General features: G+C 39.7%; 1 protein-coding gene across 1 annotated transcript in view; it reads right to left on the bottom strand.

Moving 5' to 3' along the window:
* The window catches only part of ANK3 (ankyrin 3), a 382,696-nt gene that overhangs the window by 127,534 nt on the left and 235,630 nt on the right, over positions 1–19,532 (bottom strand). The window contains exons 6-8 of the mRNA XM_087766877.1: positions 17,184–17,282; positions 13,223–13,408; positions 11,319–11,417 (exon numbers count right to left, since the gene is read on the bottom strand). Coding sequence (XP_087623003.1) covers positions 11,319–11,417; positions 13,223–13,408; positions 17,184–17,282 — 384 coding nt within the window. The remainder of the gene's footprint in view (positions 1–11,318; positions 11,418–13,222; positions 13,409–17,183; positions 17,283–19,532) is intronic.

The raw sequence follows: 19,532 nt of genomic DNA, 5'->3' as shown, positions 1-19,532 counted from the left end.
CAGCTACTAGAAAGTACTAATTAATATTATCGCAGACGTAAAATACATTTTAGCAAGATGAAGTGACAGAGCTTCTTTCTCCAGTATTAATGATCATTAGAGCATCAATGTGACTACTACTCCAAGTTGGCTTCTCATTTCTTTAGAAAACAAAGTAAAACAAAAACGACGCTTAACACATTAAACAAAAAGTATGCTATACCTAGTCCTCCCAAGGATGTAAAGCTGTGTGATTGCTTAACTTGCAATTTGTGTGCTGGTTTTGAAAAAAGAATTAATTCTATTTGACTGGAAGTTGACACTGGATAGAATATGGGGTCAGTATATTACTGTATCAGCCACAAAGAGGACAGAAGAAAGAGGGAAAACACAACTATGAGGAGATACTTTCTGCTTTTCTTCTCTTCTCAGGAGGAAAGATGTTACTGAAGTCAGAGGAAGAAAGAGAGATAAATTCTACTTTCCTGAGAAAAAACAATAAAGGAAATAACTTTCATGTCTTCAAGTAAAGGGTACTGCGGGTAATTTAGACTGAAGTACCACCTTTTTCTACTTGCTGGGGTTAATGGGCAAAGAGGTTAACTCAGTCTAATACACTTTAGTGCCCTGTTAATATAACATTACTAATAATTACTAATAATAATTTACTGTATCATACACAGACTAGAAGAAAGCCTTTTCTAAACATCAACAAAGAAATGGAGGAGGAAGGGACAGCATTACAAAAGGTAGGACAAATACCTATTAGAAGCCTGGTTCTCGTTCATCTTGACACCAATCTAAATCAATCTAGTGCAGCACAGGGGAGGGTATAATCACATAGGAATGTACACTTTGGATCTAATTCTTTGCCAGTCCAATCGTTCAAAGCTCCTGTTGCCTTAAATGAAGGAGAGTTGATTCTAGAGTGGATGAATGAACACCAGCAGACACACACCTCAACTCCAAAAGATGTGACTTCCACTTAGTAGTTAAGGTTTAGGTCACGCTGTTTGCTTGCAACAGGCAGAAAAAAAAAAAATCTGTTTCCATGGCTAAAAAGGAGTCCTGTTCAAATGACCTTCATATTTCTGGTTAGTACTGAAACTATCAGGACCTGTTCCCTGTTCAGTTGTTTCAGCTTCTCACAGGGGGCAAGCACACTGGCTGGGAACATGGTGAAATTCTCCAGCACCTAATAAGGACTGAGCTCACTTCTGCAAGCCAGAGAGCTAGCAGTCCATCTTTCCTCCATTTGATCACCTGTCTTTATGAAAAACATATAAATTTAATGTCTCTAGGATCTTGAAAGCTTGAGTTACATTTGGTTGAAAATAAGCAGCAAGCAAGTTCACATTAGGAAGAGATGGATGGATGAAGAACATGAGTACTTCAGACACAGTTTGTTAGGAAAACACAGCTACCCTGAAATAAAGAACTGAGCATGAGGAATCAAGCAAATGAAACCCTATATGCCCAGCGAAATATCTGTCCTTATGGGTGATCAAACTCAGCTCTTCTTTCCTGGGAAAACAGCACTGCAGCACTCAGTCTCTGGGAAGGAGGATGCAGTTTTTGTCATACTCTACTAACCTATTCAGACAGTTCATAAAAAGAATGAAGAGATAAAGAAGAAAAAACATGTTTAGCTTTATTCAGCTCTAACAGCTCAGGGAAACACTGTGGGGAAATGAAGGGGAAAAAAGAGAGAGGGCAGGTCTCTATTCAGAATTTAATTTTGCCATTTAGCTATATGAGCTTTTACTGGTAGAGAACAATATGAAGTAATAATTCTGCTGGCTGAGAGTTCTGACTCCTGAACAGATGAAGAGATGCATTATGTGAATGCTTGAATAATTGCACACTGAGTTTAGGTCAAGCAACTTGTCTTTGGTCAATGCTATATTGTTTCAAAGCTTAAAGAATTATACCTAGACGCATCATGCATATGGCCCTTTCCCATCTCTCATCTCACAATTAAGAAAGTGAACTGAGAAGTTAATAAACCTCAGACATCATTAATGTTTTTGATAACAAAACATAAAGCAAGCAACTCAAAATCGAGTTGTTTGTACTTGTCACAAGAAACTAGAGATAAAAAAAGCTTCATAATATGTGCAGCTTGGGTGTAGGTTATTAACACTAAAACTGTGGTATCAGCAAACAATATAGCCACCAAATGTAAGGTTCTGAATTCTTCAGTAAATCAACAGCATCTGCTGTCTTTTCAGTCTATTTTTATCTGTTTGATCTTCTATAAATTTCTCCCTTTGTTCTTAAGATAGAATAGTAAATCAGGAAAATTTTGAAGATGTTTTCCTGCAGTTATAAAGCTGAAATGCCTTCAGAAAGTTGCCATTAAAAGATGTGGTTCAGATCTAGAATGTCTGTTGGAGTGCTTCTTGCCGTCACTGTTGAAATATTAAATGCTGGATAATGTCTCAGGTAGACCCCTCGACACTGAGATCCAACTTGCCATTCAACTTGAGAGTTAACAAATTCTACAGGGAATATGAAACATAACTTGTGAGAATAGCAACCTAAAACTATGCAATAAGTGCTCATAGGTTTATGAACTAGCACATAGACTTTCCTCTCCCCCTTGGCAGATTTCCTGGGATGTATGACTTGAAGTACTCTGAAACTGTATATAGCTCAAAGTGTGACAGATTAGATGCATGCAATTTTTTCCTATACCTCACAACATTGTGGGTGGCTGTTTTCCCTTTATCTCTATCCATTGCTTGCTGCAGCCACCACCCTCTCATACAGGGCCTATGCCTTCCTGCAGAGTCTCACAACATCCAGAAACATGACGGGTGAAGAGTGACCTGCTTTTCCGTTCGTGGCTTTTGCTTGTGCCTGATCAGAGGAAGCACTAAGCCCTTTCAGCTGCATCTCTCTATCTACAGCTTCACAAGAAAATTCAAAAAACTTTGAGTTATGCTGTGCTGAGCAATAAGCCACATACATTTCCCCTCTGAAATGAGATCAGCTCCCCTCTGACACATGGCGTTATTCTTCACAGTTCACCACTGTAGTCAGAATTACTCTATACTATTACAAATTAGCAACACAAATGGTTAGGAAGTCAGAAAAAAATAGGGAAAAACTTAAAACTGACAGAGTGCAAACATGGTACATCTTGTAGTTTTATTTTAATGTGTGTAGAAAGTTAAGAATTCCCCCTGGTTTCTGGTATGATATGCTGTCCTATGGGACTGCCTCTTCCTCCCATCAGACAGTCTGAGTTTAGAAGCATAAGGATGCTAATAATAAACAAGAAAAGGAAATGTTGGCACTTACAGTATCATATTGGGCTCTGAAGTGTAGCTTTAAAAAAAGCACACAAAAAAGGGTAAACCTTTCCTAGTCATGTGCTGCATTGTTTTAAATGCTGATTGACTGGCGGATCACGCAGGGACTGTGAAGGCCCATTGCCAGCACCATGGGGACTTGATATTTCTCCTCGCTACCAACGAGAGCACTTATCTCCACCTCTGAGCTCTCCTCCCAACCCCTCAGTGTAGTTTTAATCACAAAAATTTCAACTTTTTTATCTTTAATTTAAAAAAACAAACCAAACAACCAACCAAATAAACAAACAAACAAAAAAAACCCCAAAATACACAGTTTCTTACCAAAATGTTCAGATTAATTTGGAATTTAGTAAGATTGTCCTTCTCAGTTCTCAAGTGAGAGCATATTCTGGGAAGAGCTTAATATTGACAAAGAACGTGTGAATAAAACAGAAGCTGAAAATAGCTAGACTGCTAAAGCAGAAGTTGCCTGCACAGTCTGGAAAATCCCTCCATTATTAGGGGTTCTTAAGGAAAGAGCATAATGTTGGTTGGTGGTTGTCATATACTGGAATTGTCATCAACAGCACTGCATGGATATTACCACTGTTACCAGTTCCTGAAGGCATGGGAAGATTGTCATATGCAACTATGCAACTACATCAACATGTTATGTATGAAAACATTCAACAACTCCTTCTGTATTTTTTCCGCAATTCAGAACTGGAGCTACAACTCAGCAGAACCCCTGCAGAGAAAACTCTTATATTCTAGTAGCAGTTACAGGGTTCACTGAGACTTGTATAGGACTTTGAGAAATTAAAGAAATTATAGGTACAAACACAAACACAATCAGATGCTTTCCAGGAAACCTTACAACAGTTTGTAATTTTTCAGCTTTTTTCTTCTCTACTTAATAAAAGTCTTACATTGTGCTAATTTAGTTCTTGAACGCTAATATACTTATCTTTCTTCAGGCTTGAGATGTACAAAATGAATTCTGGAAGAAAAGAAGGAAGACTACAGCAAGGAGCTGTGATGGCAAACTACCACTAGGGAAATAAAAAGATGTTTTTCTCTTATGTTACTGTCACTTACATATTGCCTGCTCTTTTTGATGGGCTAATGGTGTTCTGCTCCTCAGCCTCAGGGTCATCATTAATGCATGTTGTCCTCACACCACCCTCTCAAAATTACCAAATCATTTCTCAACCTTCCAGTAAGCAAACTTTTTGCAGGCAAAGCCCACTCCCAGTGGAACTGAGATCTGCTCTAGAATAAGATTCAGGAAGGCTGTTCACAGGGTTGGATGCAGTTTTATGGCACAGTGACTACCACTTGTTTGCTTTGGCAAGAAAGATATGGGCAGAGGTCATCTTCATGTAGAGGATTCCCTTGTTCCCTGAATCTTCTGACTTGCTCAAATACAGAGTAGATGTGGGGGTCACAGAGGTTTTTTTCAGCTGTTGCTCTGGAAGCTGCAGAGAACAATTTCTTTCTTCCTTTCTAACCACTGTGCTCCTCAGATACAGGTGGAGCTTCAGAGTCATTTCCTCACCTGGGCTAGACAGATCTTTCCACTGGAAGATAATCTGAGACAAAAGAATGCTATCTGAAGACTCTGTGAACCCCCAAAAGACAACTTTTTCCTAACTATAATTCCCAGAAAATAGGTTATTCAAAGCACCTTCCTCACCTCCTTGGTCTGCATAGCAGCCTTGGAGAAACACTGGTTTGCACTTTCTTGTTGTTGAATTAGCACAGGGCAGTCTGTACACACATCTCCATCACAGCTGGCTGGGCGATGCAGCAGGCAAAACTGCCTACCCTCCCCGCACGCTACTCTTGGGATGCTCAAGAAAGGCCTGAAGGGGAAAGGGTGGGCACTCTGCAGGGGTCTGATTTATAGCAAAAGAGCTTTCTTGCACAGGATACCATAGATATAATCAGACTGCTAAGGAAACTGGTTTCTCATTCCTTCCAATGGCTGTTACTTGCTTTAGCATGTATCTGGATACACTTTTCCAATTCCTAGATATCAAAGTGCAAGGCAGTCTAGAGAAAATTTGAAGGCAGTAGTAGAGACAAAGAAGAAGAAATCCCTCTGTGACCTGTCCTTTTTCTCCAGCACCTCGCCCACCCTCAAGCTGAAGATGATGTGATTCTGGTAGAGAAAGCCAAGCCCATGGCATGAAGCCCCTGCAACAGCGTCCAGCTCCAGAAGCAGCAGCTAGGATGGGAGCACAGCAGTTTTCCCTATGCATATGGTCACTGTATGCCAACAACAGATCTCCTGAATTGAAAGCCTGGTGGATTTCACTCCTCCATACTAATCACTAGGTTGGTAGTTCCGGAAGATGGGAAATACTGTTAAAACTAGGTAACACACCAGATACAATTTGATTCAGAGGCACAAGTGGCTGATGAACAATATTTTTCTTAAAATAACAGCAATTACTTTTTCCTGTTGAAAAATTTGATAAAATAACTTAACTTAAAGGTCTTTGTCCTTCTTTCAGTGTGTAACTAGGATTTATCTGCACCTCTCCAACGTCAGGTGCCATTGCCAGCTAAGACAATGGTGCCTGGAATTGTTGCAATCCTTCAAAGCCCAGGTAGGGACTGCACTTATGTGTTAATCTGGCTAAGAAAGGAGACTGACTTCACACACACCCTTTATTCTCTTCTTCCGCTTCTTTAGCCCATATGTGATTGCCTCCCAGTTAAGCAAGAGGGAAATATGGTGATACAATGAAGGGATTTCTTTACCTTTGAAGGGTTTCAGAGAAGCATAGCCACACACGTGAAAATGTACTACAGAAAAAGGATGATGAATAGACATAAAATGTCTGTTACTTCTACAATGCATACCCTGCCAGTCATTGTGACAGGTTTATTGCTGAGTTTGAGCCCAAGAAGTCAAGCAATTTGGAATGAGTCTTTTTCCTTCATTTACAAAATGGCAAACATCCAGCCCAATAAGGAGATTGTGTTTCACTTGGACTGAGGTTATGAAGGTTCTTGGAGCTGCCTCCCTGTAAAAAGGTAGAATCAGGGGCATCGCAAGCTGATTTACTGACATTATCTCCATCCATCCCACAGGGAACTTCCCATGTTGTGCCATCTTCCCTGCACTTGCAGCAAGGCTAGAGAAGAAAGCACAAACACAGAAGTGCTAATGCAGTTCAATGGAAGAGCTGACATGAAATCAGTCACTGGGCTGGAAGACTGTAAACCAAAAGCAGGTACATTTCCAACCCTCCCAGCCTCTGTGGTCAGCAGGTACACAGGCTGGCAGGCAGTGTAGCACCTGTAAGAGCTCCTGGAGCTATGCCTATTTTTCTTAGATGCAGCGAAAGAAGGGAACAAGGGAGTATATGACAGCTGAGAGGCAGGTGTATACTGGTAGGGGTGAGGGGAGCAGCTGCTACTGCATATCACTGGGGACATAATTTACTTACAGTACAGCACCACTGCTCACCTCCTGCCCACACACCGAGAGCCATCATCAAGCTCATGTCTTTCCCTGCTTTCATTGCTAGAACCTCTTTCTTCCCTCAGGCCTCTCAGAAACACACTGAAAACACAGCAGCTGAAGAGATCTCCCTTGCCACAGGTCTGCGCTCCTTTTTCTTACATCCTTTCACCAGCTCCTCTTTTAACCACACTTGCCCTTGTCCTTAAGGCTCAGAGCTCACCTTCATCCTACATGTCTATTCATGTTTTCTCCACTCTTCCCCACCTTCACTACACTAATGGTGGGAGCTGGCTATTTATCCTGCCCTCACACATTTGTCTTTATGTTGTCCCCTCCACACCAGCATCTTCTGTTACCATAACCTGCTGCTCTTTTTCAAATCTCTCCCCAGAACTGATACTTGCCTAAATAGTTTAAACATAAATTGAGAGCAGACAAGTAGTGTCGATTCATATTTATTTAAAAAGAACAAAGGGAAAACAGTTGGTGGTTTGCAAAAGCACAAAGCGCATTTGACACCCCTGTCCTACAGTTCACTCTTTGTACTTCTGAAACCTACAGTACCCATGCACAGTATGATTTTAGTTGGGTTACAGCCCTTCTGTATCTTTGCTCTGTTGCTTGTGTTAGATTATCAACAACTCAAAGGCCCTTCCTCCACAGGGGAGACAGTATATCATGGATATTGTTTACAGAAATTAAAACAAGAGGCAATGAGGTGGCAGTGGGCAGGCTGTATCTGTGGGTCATTTTTAGTACCTGTTCTAGTAGTACCTCGACCTGTTTTGCAATTTGGGTAATCAAGGATCAATCAAGGACTCTATTAGTTGGTGCTGATAATTGTACTTTACACTCAGCTTATACTGGTGCTCTGTTTACCTATAAATTCACTGCTCTACCAGAATCTAACTCATCTTTCTGTGAAACGCTTTCATTACCCACAGTCTGATAAGCACTAAAGAACAAAATTCAACTCCATATTACTGTTATTTATGCTACGATTCCTTCTGTCACAGCAACTTTATCTAGATTTGCAACCACCATGCAGCAGAGATGTGCTCTGCAGGGGCCCCCACCCAGCTATCACAAGCACAAACAAGCCGTTCAGTGCTCTGAGTCACAGCGCCAGCCCACTGCTCTTTCGGGCTGATGTCATTGCGTCTGCACTTCTCCAGCTATCTGAGCAGTCTGCCTCTCTCTGACGATGACAACTAATGGAGGGAGAACCTGGAATTTCCAGATCTTGAAGAGGAGGGGAGGATGGCTTTATTACTTTGGATGTGGTCTCCATCAGTGCCCCTAATCCAGAACAGAGCTGCCGAAGCCTAAGATTCATTATTTTATTAAAACCATAGGCAGATGATATTTAGTGGTACTGGTACTAAATGCTGCTAATTGCTAATGCAGTAGCATTGCTAATCCCTAATCTTGTTTCCGAGTGTGAAAAAGTTGACCCCATTCATCTTCCTTGCTCCTGTGATTAGAGCCTATCAAATACTGAATGCCAAAGCTTATGACCATTTGAAATACCTTAATGCTCTAATTTGGTCAGTTTAAGGACTTCGGAATAAGAGGTCAGCGTTATCAGTGAAAGCAAAGCATACATAGTTACAAGGTTCCCAGAAACCCTTAACCCCCAAATCTACTCTTAGCTTGTGAACCTCATGTGGATCTAACCTGGGATCCCTCTCTTGCCAATAACATGAAATACATTTAGTGATGAATGTGATTTTGATTGTTTGTGGGGGATATATGAGAGTTGATCCTTACCTTTGATACTCAACCATCATCTTGACCGAATATCTGCTAGTACTTGTCTCACCAGCATTAGTAGGTACTGGATCATGCCTTATAACAGTGTCTTTTAGCTTTGAGGATTTATCTTTGTTAATAAATCACTGAATGATGCTATGTTGAATGAATAGTGGCCAGGACAAACACTTTTCACCTGCACTCCTATTTACAGTTTAAGGAAAACGTCCTGGGTCTGTCTTTGTTCAAAATTTCTATTCCTGCTCTATCAGACCCTCCACCAACTCCCCTTATTAATCACAGATAATCTCTAAAAAAGAATTGTTCAGGGTTTTTGGGTTTTTGTTTGGTTTGTTTCGGGTTTTTTTGTTTTGGGGGGGTGGTGTAAATGTGAGAAGTCCTATAAGTAAAATAGTAGTTTCTATGCTAATTAAACATAATATTATTTTATTGCTTTCATGGGTTTGCAATTCTTATCATAAACACTTTGCTGCATGTAAATATGTTCCTTAACTATAGAAGCATCCAAGTTTTTAGATACACAAACTATCTAAAGTAAAAGAGAATACTAGAATTTGCTGTTTGCTATGTGGCAAGCAATCTAAGCAGTAGTATAGTACTTTTCCTCTTGTAAAAGTAATAAACAACACATGATCAAAATCTCTGAAAAGGACCTGCTGAATTATCCATGCCACATAATTCCCCTCATAAATATCATCTTGAATACACGTTGGGTTTTTTTGATTTTTCTACTTTAATTGAAAGCTTGCTCCAGAATCTCATTACTTATATTTAATATTAATTATTAAACAATTATTAATTAAATAATATTAATTATAAATACTTAATATTAAATATCTAAACTTCTAGACAATATTTATTCATGGCCAGTTTATACCTATTTACTCTTACATCAGCACTTATTTGCCTTCAGTTTGAATGCCTCTTGCTCCCTTGAGTTTCCCTCCCTATTGTCCTAGGGACCACTACCACATGTCCTCCCTGACTGTTTCGGCAAGGTTTGGTGAGCCAGATTCTTGCACAGCCTCAGTTTGTTTTGTTTTGTTGTTTGTTTGGGGGGTGTGTGTGTGTGATTTTTTTTGGTTGGGTTTTTTTGTTTGTTTGTTTGTTTTTGTCTATATCAGAAATACCTTGGAGTAACCTGAAATCACATTTGCCTTTCTGTTTTTTTTCTGGTTTTGTTTTTTTTTTTTAACCATATCACACACACCACCCAGTGAACAACTAATATGGACAGGTCCTCTTCTTTCTTGATTGGTAGGCTGTTGGAGAAACCAACAGAAATACATGTATTCTTTAGCCAAGGGTTTGATCCATTTTCCACTACGAATTTCAACACATTTCCATGTTCTGTTGCACTCTTTCTGTACTGACAACCATTCCTGTCTGCATGTCAGTGGAAATTCCATAGGCATCCTCTTATTCATACAGCCCAAGCCATTACTGAAGAAGCTAATGAGCAAACCAATTTTTAAGAGCTTCGGTAGGAAGTTCTAGCTCCGGCATTTTCCAATACTAACTTATTTTGAATCTTAGCCCCTTTTCTATTCATCTCTATGTCTCTAATCACCCCTCCCTGCTTTTCCCTTCTTACAGCCTTGCGTACTCCCATGGCACCTATTCAGGTTTCTGCCCGTGTCCTCTCTACCCTACCATTCTCTAGTCCTCCATCCTGGCTCATTAAATTTTGTGTTACCTCTGCACTTGCCTTTCTTTTGCCTCTGGTCTCACGCCTGGCATAATCTCTTTCCTTACCCTTCATATTGCTGTATCCGTGTCCATATACATTTCTTTATTTTCCTGCTCTTCTAACGATATATAACTTCCCTCTGTCATTTTCTGTACTTTATACTTCTTCTGCTTACATTTTGTTGTTCCCACATCATCCCTACCCTGACCACACTCCTTCACTCTAATATTCCTCTTTGGTCTTCCGACAAACCCGACCCTTGACATCAGACATGGTCAAACTTTGGCCTGGGCTGTGAGGTGAGGCCCTGCAGGCACCAGGGTCACAGAGCAGTCCAGCTGCCTGTGGGAGGATGGACCCACTCCCCAAGCAAGAAGGCACACCTGAAGCCACCAGTCAGCCACTCCCCGCCCAGCCCAGAGTGAACCAAGGGAACACCTGGAAAGCCCACACACCATTTCCCTCCTGGCTCCCGATCCTTTTTCCTACGTCTGAGGAACTACCCTGTCACTCCCTGGGCTGTGTCGTGACTTTGGTGCACAACTTACAGGGTCAGGAGGGTTAGTTCCCCCACTCTACCATGGCTTCTGCCATACAGCTGCCATTATTGACTCCCCTCCATTTCTATACCTCATTTCATTTTCTGCCTCTCCAGTTTCTCAGATCTCCTTTACATATCATCTGACTCTCACATATGCAGTGAAGGCACAGCTGCTTTGTTCACCAGCACACCTGCACTTCGTGTTCACTGGAAACAACTGCATATTGAGGACAATTCAACAGGGACAGCACTCCTGCCGTATGTTAAAGCTACAGGTGGAAGCATTCATTTCACTGAATCCCAGCCTACCTTTTGCAACACTGGAACTACGAAAATAGCATCTCTTCTTGATTAAAACAGAAGTTTTCAAGGGTGAGGACTAGAGCTCAGGTTCAGTTCAGCAGCCCAGGGAAATCCTCTTTACACCATATGGTAACAGAACAAGACCAGGCAGGCCAGGCCTCTCAGCTGGCAAGAGCCAGCCTTTACACATCAGTGGAAAAAGTGTTTCAAAGTGATAATTAAGCAAACTAAACATAACTAAGATTTCACACTTACCCTTGCAGTGAAGTCCACAGCAGCACCCCGATTTAACAGCAATGTAGCTACGTTGATATTTCCATAGTGAGCAGCTATGTGGAGGGGAGTGAACCCACTCTGGAAAAACAAAACAAAACAAAACCAATAGATACTTATTTTTTTATATCTCATCGGCACTCCCAAATTTGTATCACATCACTGACAAAAGCTAGTAATAGGAGTCTGCTGCAAGTCACCATTCCAATTCTGTACTAGTTTTCACTCACTGACATTTATTTATAGACTCTCAGAGAGTCTAAATAAAATCATATTGCTATGCAGGAGGGAAAAAAATTGACATAATTATTCTAGAAGACCAGAAGTAGGATAAAACTTTCAGTTATTCCAGAAAAACAACAGCAAAACATTTGAGTATTAAAGCAATGATCTGTCTTTTATGAGAAATTAATTTCTAACCAGAAATATCTAGTTGTTGTCGGTATTATGTCAGTCTTGCAAGTTAAATCTCTTGGAGATTCTTTGCAGAAGTTCATATACAAGTCATTTAATGATACTTGCTAACTGTTTTTTATAAATTCAAAGTAGATGCAAATGAAAACAACATCAAAGATGATTTTAAATTATTAATATGGATTTTTTTTTCCAAGGGTTAGTACCATAAAGATCAGTCTCCCACTGTGGGCAATCACACTGGGTTATGTTCAGACACCACGAGTTACCACCCTAATTAGAAGATGCCTTACTGATAAAATTACTTCAGCAACTTATTTTCATATTTAAGTAGTTTTACTTCCTTTTAAAATAATGCTAAAACATGCAGCAATTCCATCAGTCCTGCAAAGTATGAAACCTTATGGGAACTAGATGCATTTCTAAATTGTTAGCAAGCCATGCTAGCTGCCACTGCCTTGCTTTGGGAATTTTGCAGATATAAAACCACTCTCAGATCATTCTATTTGCTGACACCATCAAGGTAAGTGTCATGCAGAAGCCTAGAATCAGACCTGGATGCACAACATGACAGGGTTGTCTGCAGCTCTTAACACATCTGATAAACATATGCTCCATGAGAAACCCTGAAAACTCCATCTTACATAATATGGCTCTTTTATGATAGCAGTTAGTTCCCAAGAATGCTTACTCTTACTTTTAAACCCTAGTTTCAGCTGCAGAAAGCCCTGGTATCTAAACTACAGTCTTCTCTAGCACATGCTACTTCATTTCATCTAAAGCAGGTATCTATCCTATAAGAGGCGATGCAAAAAGGAGGAGGAAGAAATGATGCAGCAGCACTAAGTCATGGAAGAGTGATGATGCATATATATATTTATATATACCTCTGTTGTTCTATTCACCATCATCTAGGTTAACACATTTGGAAGCAAAGAGGGGGAAAAAATGAACGGTTAGTTCACCACTGGTGATATGGATGCAAAAAGCTTCATGATTGCTACGTGGCATGGCAGCTCAGATGACAGCACAATCGGCACACAAAGGAAGCTTGACTGAATGGAAGCTGAATGATCGAGTATTTTGAATGTTAATTGTTACATGTTTACCCAAGTTCTTAAAGTAGCAATTGCACAAACAACTAATCAAATGACTTAATTGTACAATACCTATAGCACACCACTGCAGGAGTGGCTTTCATTCCCAAGAGAATAATTCTAATAATATTTTGCTTATTATTTTCCATTTGCAAAGTTTCTACAGGAGAAATTAACCCTGATTTAAACAAAAAGGGAATGGGGGAGAAAGAGGCAAAGGAAGCAAATGAAACATTATTCTTAATCACACACTATAAGAGAAAGTTTTGTGTAACTCTGCAGCAAAATACTTCACAGTAAGGGAGATCTTCACTGGAGGTAATACGTGTGGTCAGCACTTAATCGCATCAAACCTATTTTCTTTTTACAACTGACCTTTGACTCCACATCAGCATTGTGGTCATTCTGCAGAAGCAGAGCTGCTGCCTTCGTATCATCCTTGCGAGCAGCGATGTGAAGGGCAGGAAGACGGACTTTTCCCTTCGTATCATTTTCAAGCAGCAGTGAAACCACCTGGTCATGACCTTGCTGCAAAGCTACTGCCAAAGGCGTGAAACCATCCTGCAACATACAATGGGGACTCTCAACACATGTTCCAAGCTTTCCAGGGGGTGGGAAGGGGAAGGGAAGAGATCTCAGCATTAGTAACAGTACTGGCTCAAATTCAAATGTGAAGTATAACATGGTGCAAATTAAAAGTACCCTGCAATGACACTGAAATTGCAGTAAAGTGTTGGTAAACTAGGTCCCAAATGCTCAAAACAGCTTTCTGGCACTCCAGACTTAAACATAAAATTATAAGACACAAGCAAACAAAACCAACTGAGACTTGAGAAAAAAAGTGTGAAATTACTCACGAATTAACAGTTATGTAAATAAGTAAGTATATAATAAATTGTATAATTATATATAAAGGTATAAAAATCTCAAATATTAAAATTACAATTGTTAATGATGTCTCCATAGCAAATTATCCTCCATTACCCCCACAGCTACAGCTACAGGTTATAATCTACGTTTTTTTAAGAAAAAAAAAAAAAAAAAAAAACCAAAACCAAAAACAACACTTCAGCTCTATCCTCTGATATATTTTATATGTTGGTTTAAAATCTAATAATATTTGAATAGGAATACCACATTCTCCCAATATACCAATTATTTTAGTACAACTTCCATTTATGAATATTTATATAGATGTGATGGACAATCCTCCTACAAACAGAAATTATTTCCTTTCAGACTAGCAAATAGCCAACCAAAGTAGTGCAGAAAAGGAAACCCGAAACACAGAAGATTTTTGTTTAACAGATTTTAGAGTGGATTCCTCAAACACATGAAAAGTACAGTCTGAGATGTTTTTTATAATTTTATTTTTATGGATTCTTAGAAAACTAAAGAGTGAAAGAATTGTCATCTAGATTCTGCTCCTTCCCAAACATTTAAGTAGCATTTCAATCCAGGAACACATTCAGCTTTGCCTAAGATCCCATAAATCACAAATGCAAATTACTCTACTTGGGATATTTATTTATTGCATTTGACTCTTGATCAATATATCCAAAGCTTATGTTACCAAACTTCATTACGGTTTAGTAGGTAAACACCTTCTCTCACTTTTCAACTGCTTCTGTCATGGTGAAACTCTGTAAGTGTGAAATAAAAGTGCAGCAACAACATAGAAGAATGTAGATCCTCACACTATGTCAAAATGACTTTTGGAACTAATAGTAATGTTTTCAATAAGGAATTTCTCTCTCTGGCTTACCAAACAAAGACCACCTTAATTTAGGAGGAGAAACAGGAGGAGTTCTGAAAAAGAACAGTTTTTCAAAATTTTGGAGGGGAAAGAAAAAAAAAAAAAAAAAAAGAAAAATCACTGAAATTCCTTGGGTCCTAACAAGCTTTTTTTTTCATGATTTTTTTTTTTTTTAAACTCATTTAACCACAGCCTTCTCCTTTGCCTCCGGCTCACCATCCTCCAGAAGCAGGACAGAGCTCTGGGCTGTGGTCCTGGGCCGCGAGCGGCTCCTGGGGTGAAACAACAGCGTAGCCTCAAACTGCGGGCAGAGAGCAGCACAGGGTGTGAAAAATGCTGTGTAGCTCTGAAGGCCAAAAAACTCCATGAGCATCCCCACAAGAGCGCTCTGGCAATACAGCTACGCTGTACCTGCAGAAATGGAGGCTCGTGCCTGGAGAAACCTTGAGTGCGACAGCTCGTGCCTTAGTGACCCAGAGACATTTGCTTCCTGGTGTATTCCAGCAGAAGGCAGTGGCACAGTCAGCCGCTTCACAAAGAAAAGTGGTTTAGCTGTCTACAATGTCTTTTCTGATCAGGCTTTGTCTTCTGCTAAAAATGCTGGGAACAATAATGTAAAAAAATCCTAGGAACACCTTTTCTCCTTTCCTTAGGGAAAAGGGAGTGGACAAATGGAAAGGAGCACTTCATTCATTTCAACCCCAGAACAGCTGCCATCCCTTATACCCCCAGCTTCTTAACTCTGATGAGAGTTGCCCATCATTTCAGTGCATGCAGAGATCACTGTACCACGGCCAAGCAAACTGCGACCCAGAATATTAGCCCTGACAAGAATGCATTTCCACCACATGCTCTCTGAAGATACCTACCCACAAAAAGCAACTGCAAGCAAGTATCGTGATGTCAGTACTATAATTAGCAACTGCACTTTAAAACATAAGGCAAAGCCCACTCCAGAAAGACAAAACCCCCCAAAACTAAAACCAATTTAAAATAAATAGTTGGTTCTAATTTTTTATTTAGCTCAAAACACTTTTGTTAAAGAGTTTTATTTTTAATGAATATTTAGCTAAGTGGCAATAATTTAATAAAGGCTTTTGCACTTACAAAGATAAAGATAAATCAGATTTATATGAAAACTTGGGCCAAGAGAAAATAAAAAAGCACCCATAAGCAACTATCACAAACTAGTAAGGCAATAAAAGTAACATTGTTTTGTAGTCTGGTATCTTCAAAGGAATCCTCCAAGGATAAAATTAGATTGCATCTTATCATCAAGCTGAGTTGGAGAAAAGCTCAGCCTAAACTGACATACAGTGCCCAAGGGAAAAACAATACAAAAAAAAAAAAAAAAAGAACCAAGTATCCACGCACAATTTTAAAAATTTCTATTTTCAGAAAATCATACAGTGGCAAGAATATTTTCAAAAGTCTGAATCTATTGTACATCTCCGGGGTCCCGTGACTTCTTTGTTTCCAAGTTTTTACAAAGAAATAGAAATTAGTTTTCTGAAAATTACGGTTTTTCAATTAATTTTCCAGATTTAAAATATTTCATTTTCCTATTTCTTGGCTTTCATATCTTTTCCAGAAAAGCATTTCCAGAAAGCAGTTTATGATGCATACCTCTACTTATACCTAATTTTTAGTGATTTTGAAAACATAATTTTTATCTATTTTTTACAGTGCTGACTTCAGAAGAGAAGAAAAAGATTCCATACATACATCATTGACTTTTTCAAATAAGCATTATTTCCTTCATGGAATCAGTTCAGATAGAGCAATCAGAATTTAATAAATATTAGAGAGAGCACATACTGAAATACCTTTTTTTTTTTTTTTTGGTAGCAAAATCTTGGAATTAAGACAACTGAAAATTCATCAGATTAAAAACCTATCTCAATGCAGTACATTCAAGACTATTAACGTCTGCTATTCTTTTTCCTTCCAGGTTGCCTTGTTTGAATTAGAATTACTTTTTAAAGCACAAAATAAAAAGTGTTCTCCTAGAAAGATCACAGAACACCTTCAAGGATGGACCTTGCATCTTTGTGTCAGCTTGAAATTATCACTGCAAGACCAGATGGGATAACTGGGTGCTACAGAGAGGGTATCAACATGGTAATAAATGCAGTTCAGAAAATACTCCAAGCACTAAGTAACCCTCGGTTCTCCCCGATATCCCAGGGCTGGATCCAAAGTGTAGGTAAACAGTTGTTCTTGCTTTATGGTTGCCCTCCACATTACTCAGTATTTTTAATGAAAGCACAGAGAACTTTTATATTATGCAGACAGCTTCCCTGTTTGAGCACTTAACCTGAAAGATTAACAGTTATGACTAAGACACGTCTATTTTTAGAACTGTTTCTAGTTAAAGTAATTTTTTATTTTAGAAATGGCAAGAGATGGTTTAAATTGCTGAAAAGCCAATAACTCGGTATTCATTAGCACACTTCACAGAAAGAACTTTTTGTTGGTCTTTAATTTTGTATTTAAAAGACTAGTTTGACATAAGCTGGCAAGAATCACTGCTGAAGCACATTTTACTTTGTTCATAAAGTGTGAAATTCAAACGTTTACCTCTGTTGCAAGGCTTTGACTGGCACCATTGTCAAGAAGAAACTTAACAACCTCCAGGTGGTTTTCTTGGGCTGCCATATACAGTGGAGTGAAACCATTCTGAAACAGGAAAACAGGAGTGTAAATACTCCATGAACATTTCATACATACCACGGATCTGCCGAACTCAGGTAGATTAGGAGGAAACCAAGTAAACTGCATGCTCACATGTCAGTTAATGGTATGATCTCCCCTGATTTAAATGAAGACAGGAGAAAGGTAATATTTTTTAAAAGGACACAGCAGAATCTTTCAGCTGACCAGACACAATTCCCACAGCTAAGTGAGAATACTTCCTTTTACATCTGTTGTGAAGTCAAACTAAAAACCAGTCTGGACAGACTTGGTAGAGATGAGTTATGATTCCCAATAAATGCAGCCACATTAATTAATAAATGCAGCCACATTCCCAATAAATGCAAAATGGGACAGGCAAATACAATACAAGTCTGTAGAAAAAGCAAGGGCAATAGTTCTTCAGAATACTTTCCAATTTTTTCTCTTCTCTCCATTAGCTTTGACTTCTCTTTCACTTGTGCCAGCTACTTATGCCTTTTGTCTCCTCAAAGAGCTGCCTTCTGAGCACAGCCTGCTTGTGGTCAGTGAGCTACTTCATATTTCAGGCACCAGGAGATCTCAGGATCGTTGGTTCTCAGTAGTCTGAGACAGAGGTTTATCAGTGTTTCCGACCACATTAGAGCATTTCTCAAATTATGCTTCAGTGAGTGATTTCAATCAATGCAATACAAGTATTAGAGGCTGCAGAGCTTAACTCATTCTTTGGCTAGTGCTTTCCTCTTATTCTTGTCTTTGCCTTAACTGTATACCTGTCATAGCGTTTCAGGAATTGAATTTTGGATACTAACATTAAGATAATGGATTTTTCCCTATTGTTCTATGCATTTCTGAAATTCACAGCTTTGACATCACTCACAAAACCAAAACAGCAAAATGAAGTCATGAAACCTATTCTGGGTTCAAGATACCTCTAAAGGAATTTATAGAAGTTGCTGATTGGCACCTGAAATTGCTTGGCTTTCATATAGCACTGCACGTCCCTCAGTCCAACAGAATCATGAACTAGTGGTAAATACATTTTATAGTAGCAACTTAAAATGTCCATATACTATTGACTGAGCAGTTTGATACTGCTGAAGCAACCAAAGCAGCATCAGCAATAAGAACAACAATCCCTTTCTCCTCTGATCTATCATATGTGTTTTTACCCTTTGTACTCCAGCATTACTCTTTGTCAGACATATCGCTGCTAGATTTTGCCTGATCCCTTTCCTTATGGTACCAGCATGGGTGATGATGCCAATAAATATTTTGGCCAGGAGGTCACTGAGGTTTCAGTGGGTTCTGTTAGGGCCCTGTCTTTCTTCTCGCTGTCTTCCAGATCTCATGCCATTGGGTTTTCTGTGAACCTCAGACTTCTCTTGTTAAGTACACTTCACACAGAATCAGCTGCAATGGGGGCAGCAGCTTCCCTCTTCAACTGCTCCCTCCTAAGATCCCCCCAGACCTCTCACTCTACCACACACCACTTCTGGTGATTACTCCAGACCATAGGGAGGACGAGGAGGAAAGGAAATACGAAATAGAATAGGAGGTAAGGGCTAGTTAAAAATAACAGGTAAAACAGAAGAGAGATTTCATCTGGCTTAAATAACAGAAAAGTTAAGGAAATGCTTCATATGACTGGGTTTGGCTGAGAGTATCAGCACTCCCTCGTCTGCAGTGTGGCCAGGGCAGACATTTCAGCAGGGTGGAAGGTGTGGGGGGAGCAGCTCAGCAATTTGGCTAGAAAGTTACAAAGAACACTGACCTACATTTTGCAGGAAACCAACGGAGCCAAACAGATGAGCTGTGAAGAGTTTGGTCATATATTTGCATCAAAGAAAAAACATTAACATTCTGGGCTCTAGAGAGATGAAGTGAAACTGCAGCCCAAGACCTAAAGCAGTGAATTTTGGCTGAGTTATAGTAGCCACAGTGGAAACAGCTGAGAGACATCTGACTGTCACAGCAACAGAGCAGAGTTGCATGGCACGTGTCCAACGCAGAGCACGCAGGAGAGCGCAGGTGACCTGACGCCGAGCATGCATGCAGGCTTCACTGGCAGCAGAGACAACTAGGAGGTCAGAAGAAAGGACAGTTGGAGAGGAAATGGCGTGAACTAGATGTTTGATCCAACAGGAACTTTATCATCAACAAGACACTGAGCAGCTGTGAAGCCACATGTTTACAAGGCCTGCACAGGCTGCAAGGTCTGTTGCTGTTCCAGTATTTTGACAATTTTGTCTCTGT

The sequence above is a fragment of the Nipponia nippon genome, unplaced genomic scaffold, assembly GCF_047370975.1.
Source record: "Nipponia nippon isolate SJK-2023a ecotype South Korea unplaced genomic scaffold, ASM4737097v1 scaffold_3, whole genome shotgun sequence".
NCBI lineage: Eukaryota > Metazoa > Chordata > Aves > Pelecaniformes > Threskiornithidae > Nipponia > Nipponia nippon.
The sequence above is the reverse complement of the archived record's forward strand: the minus strand, read 5'-3'. Positions and strand labels throughout refer to the sequence as shown.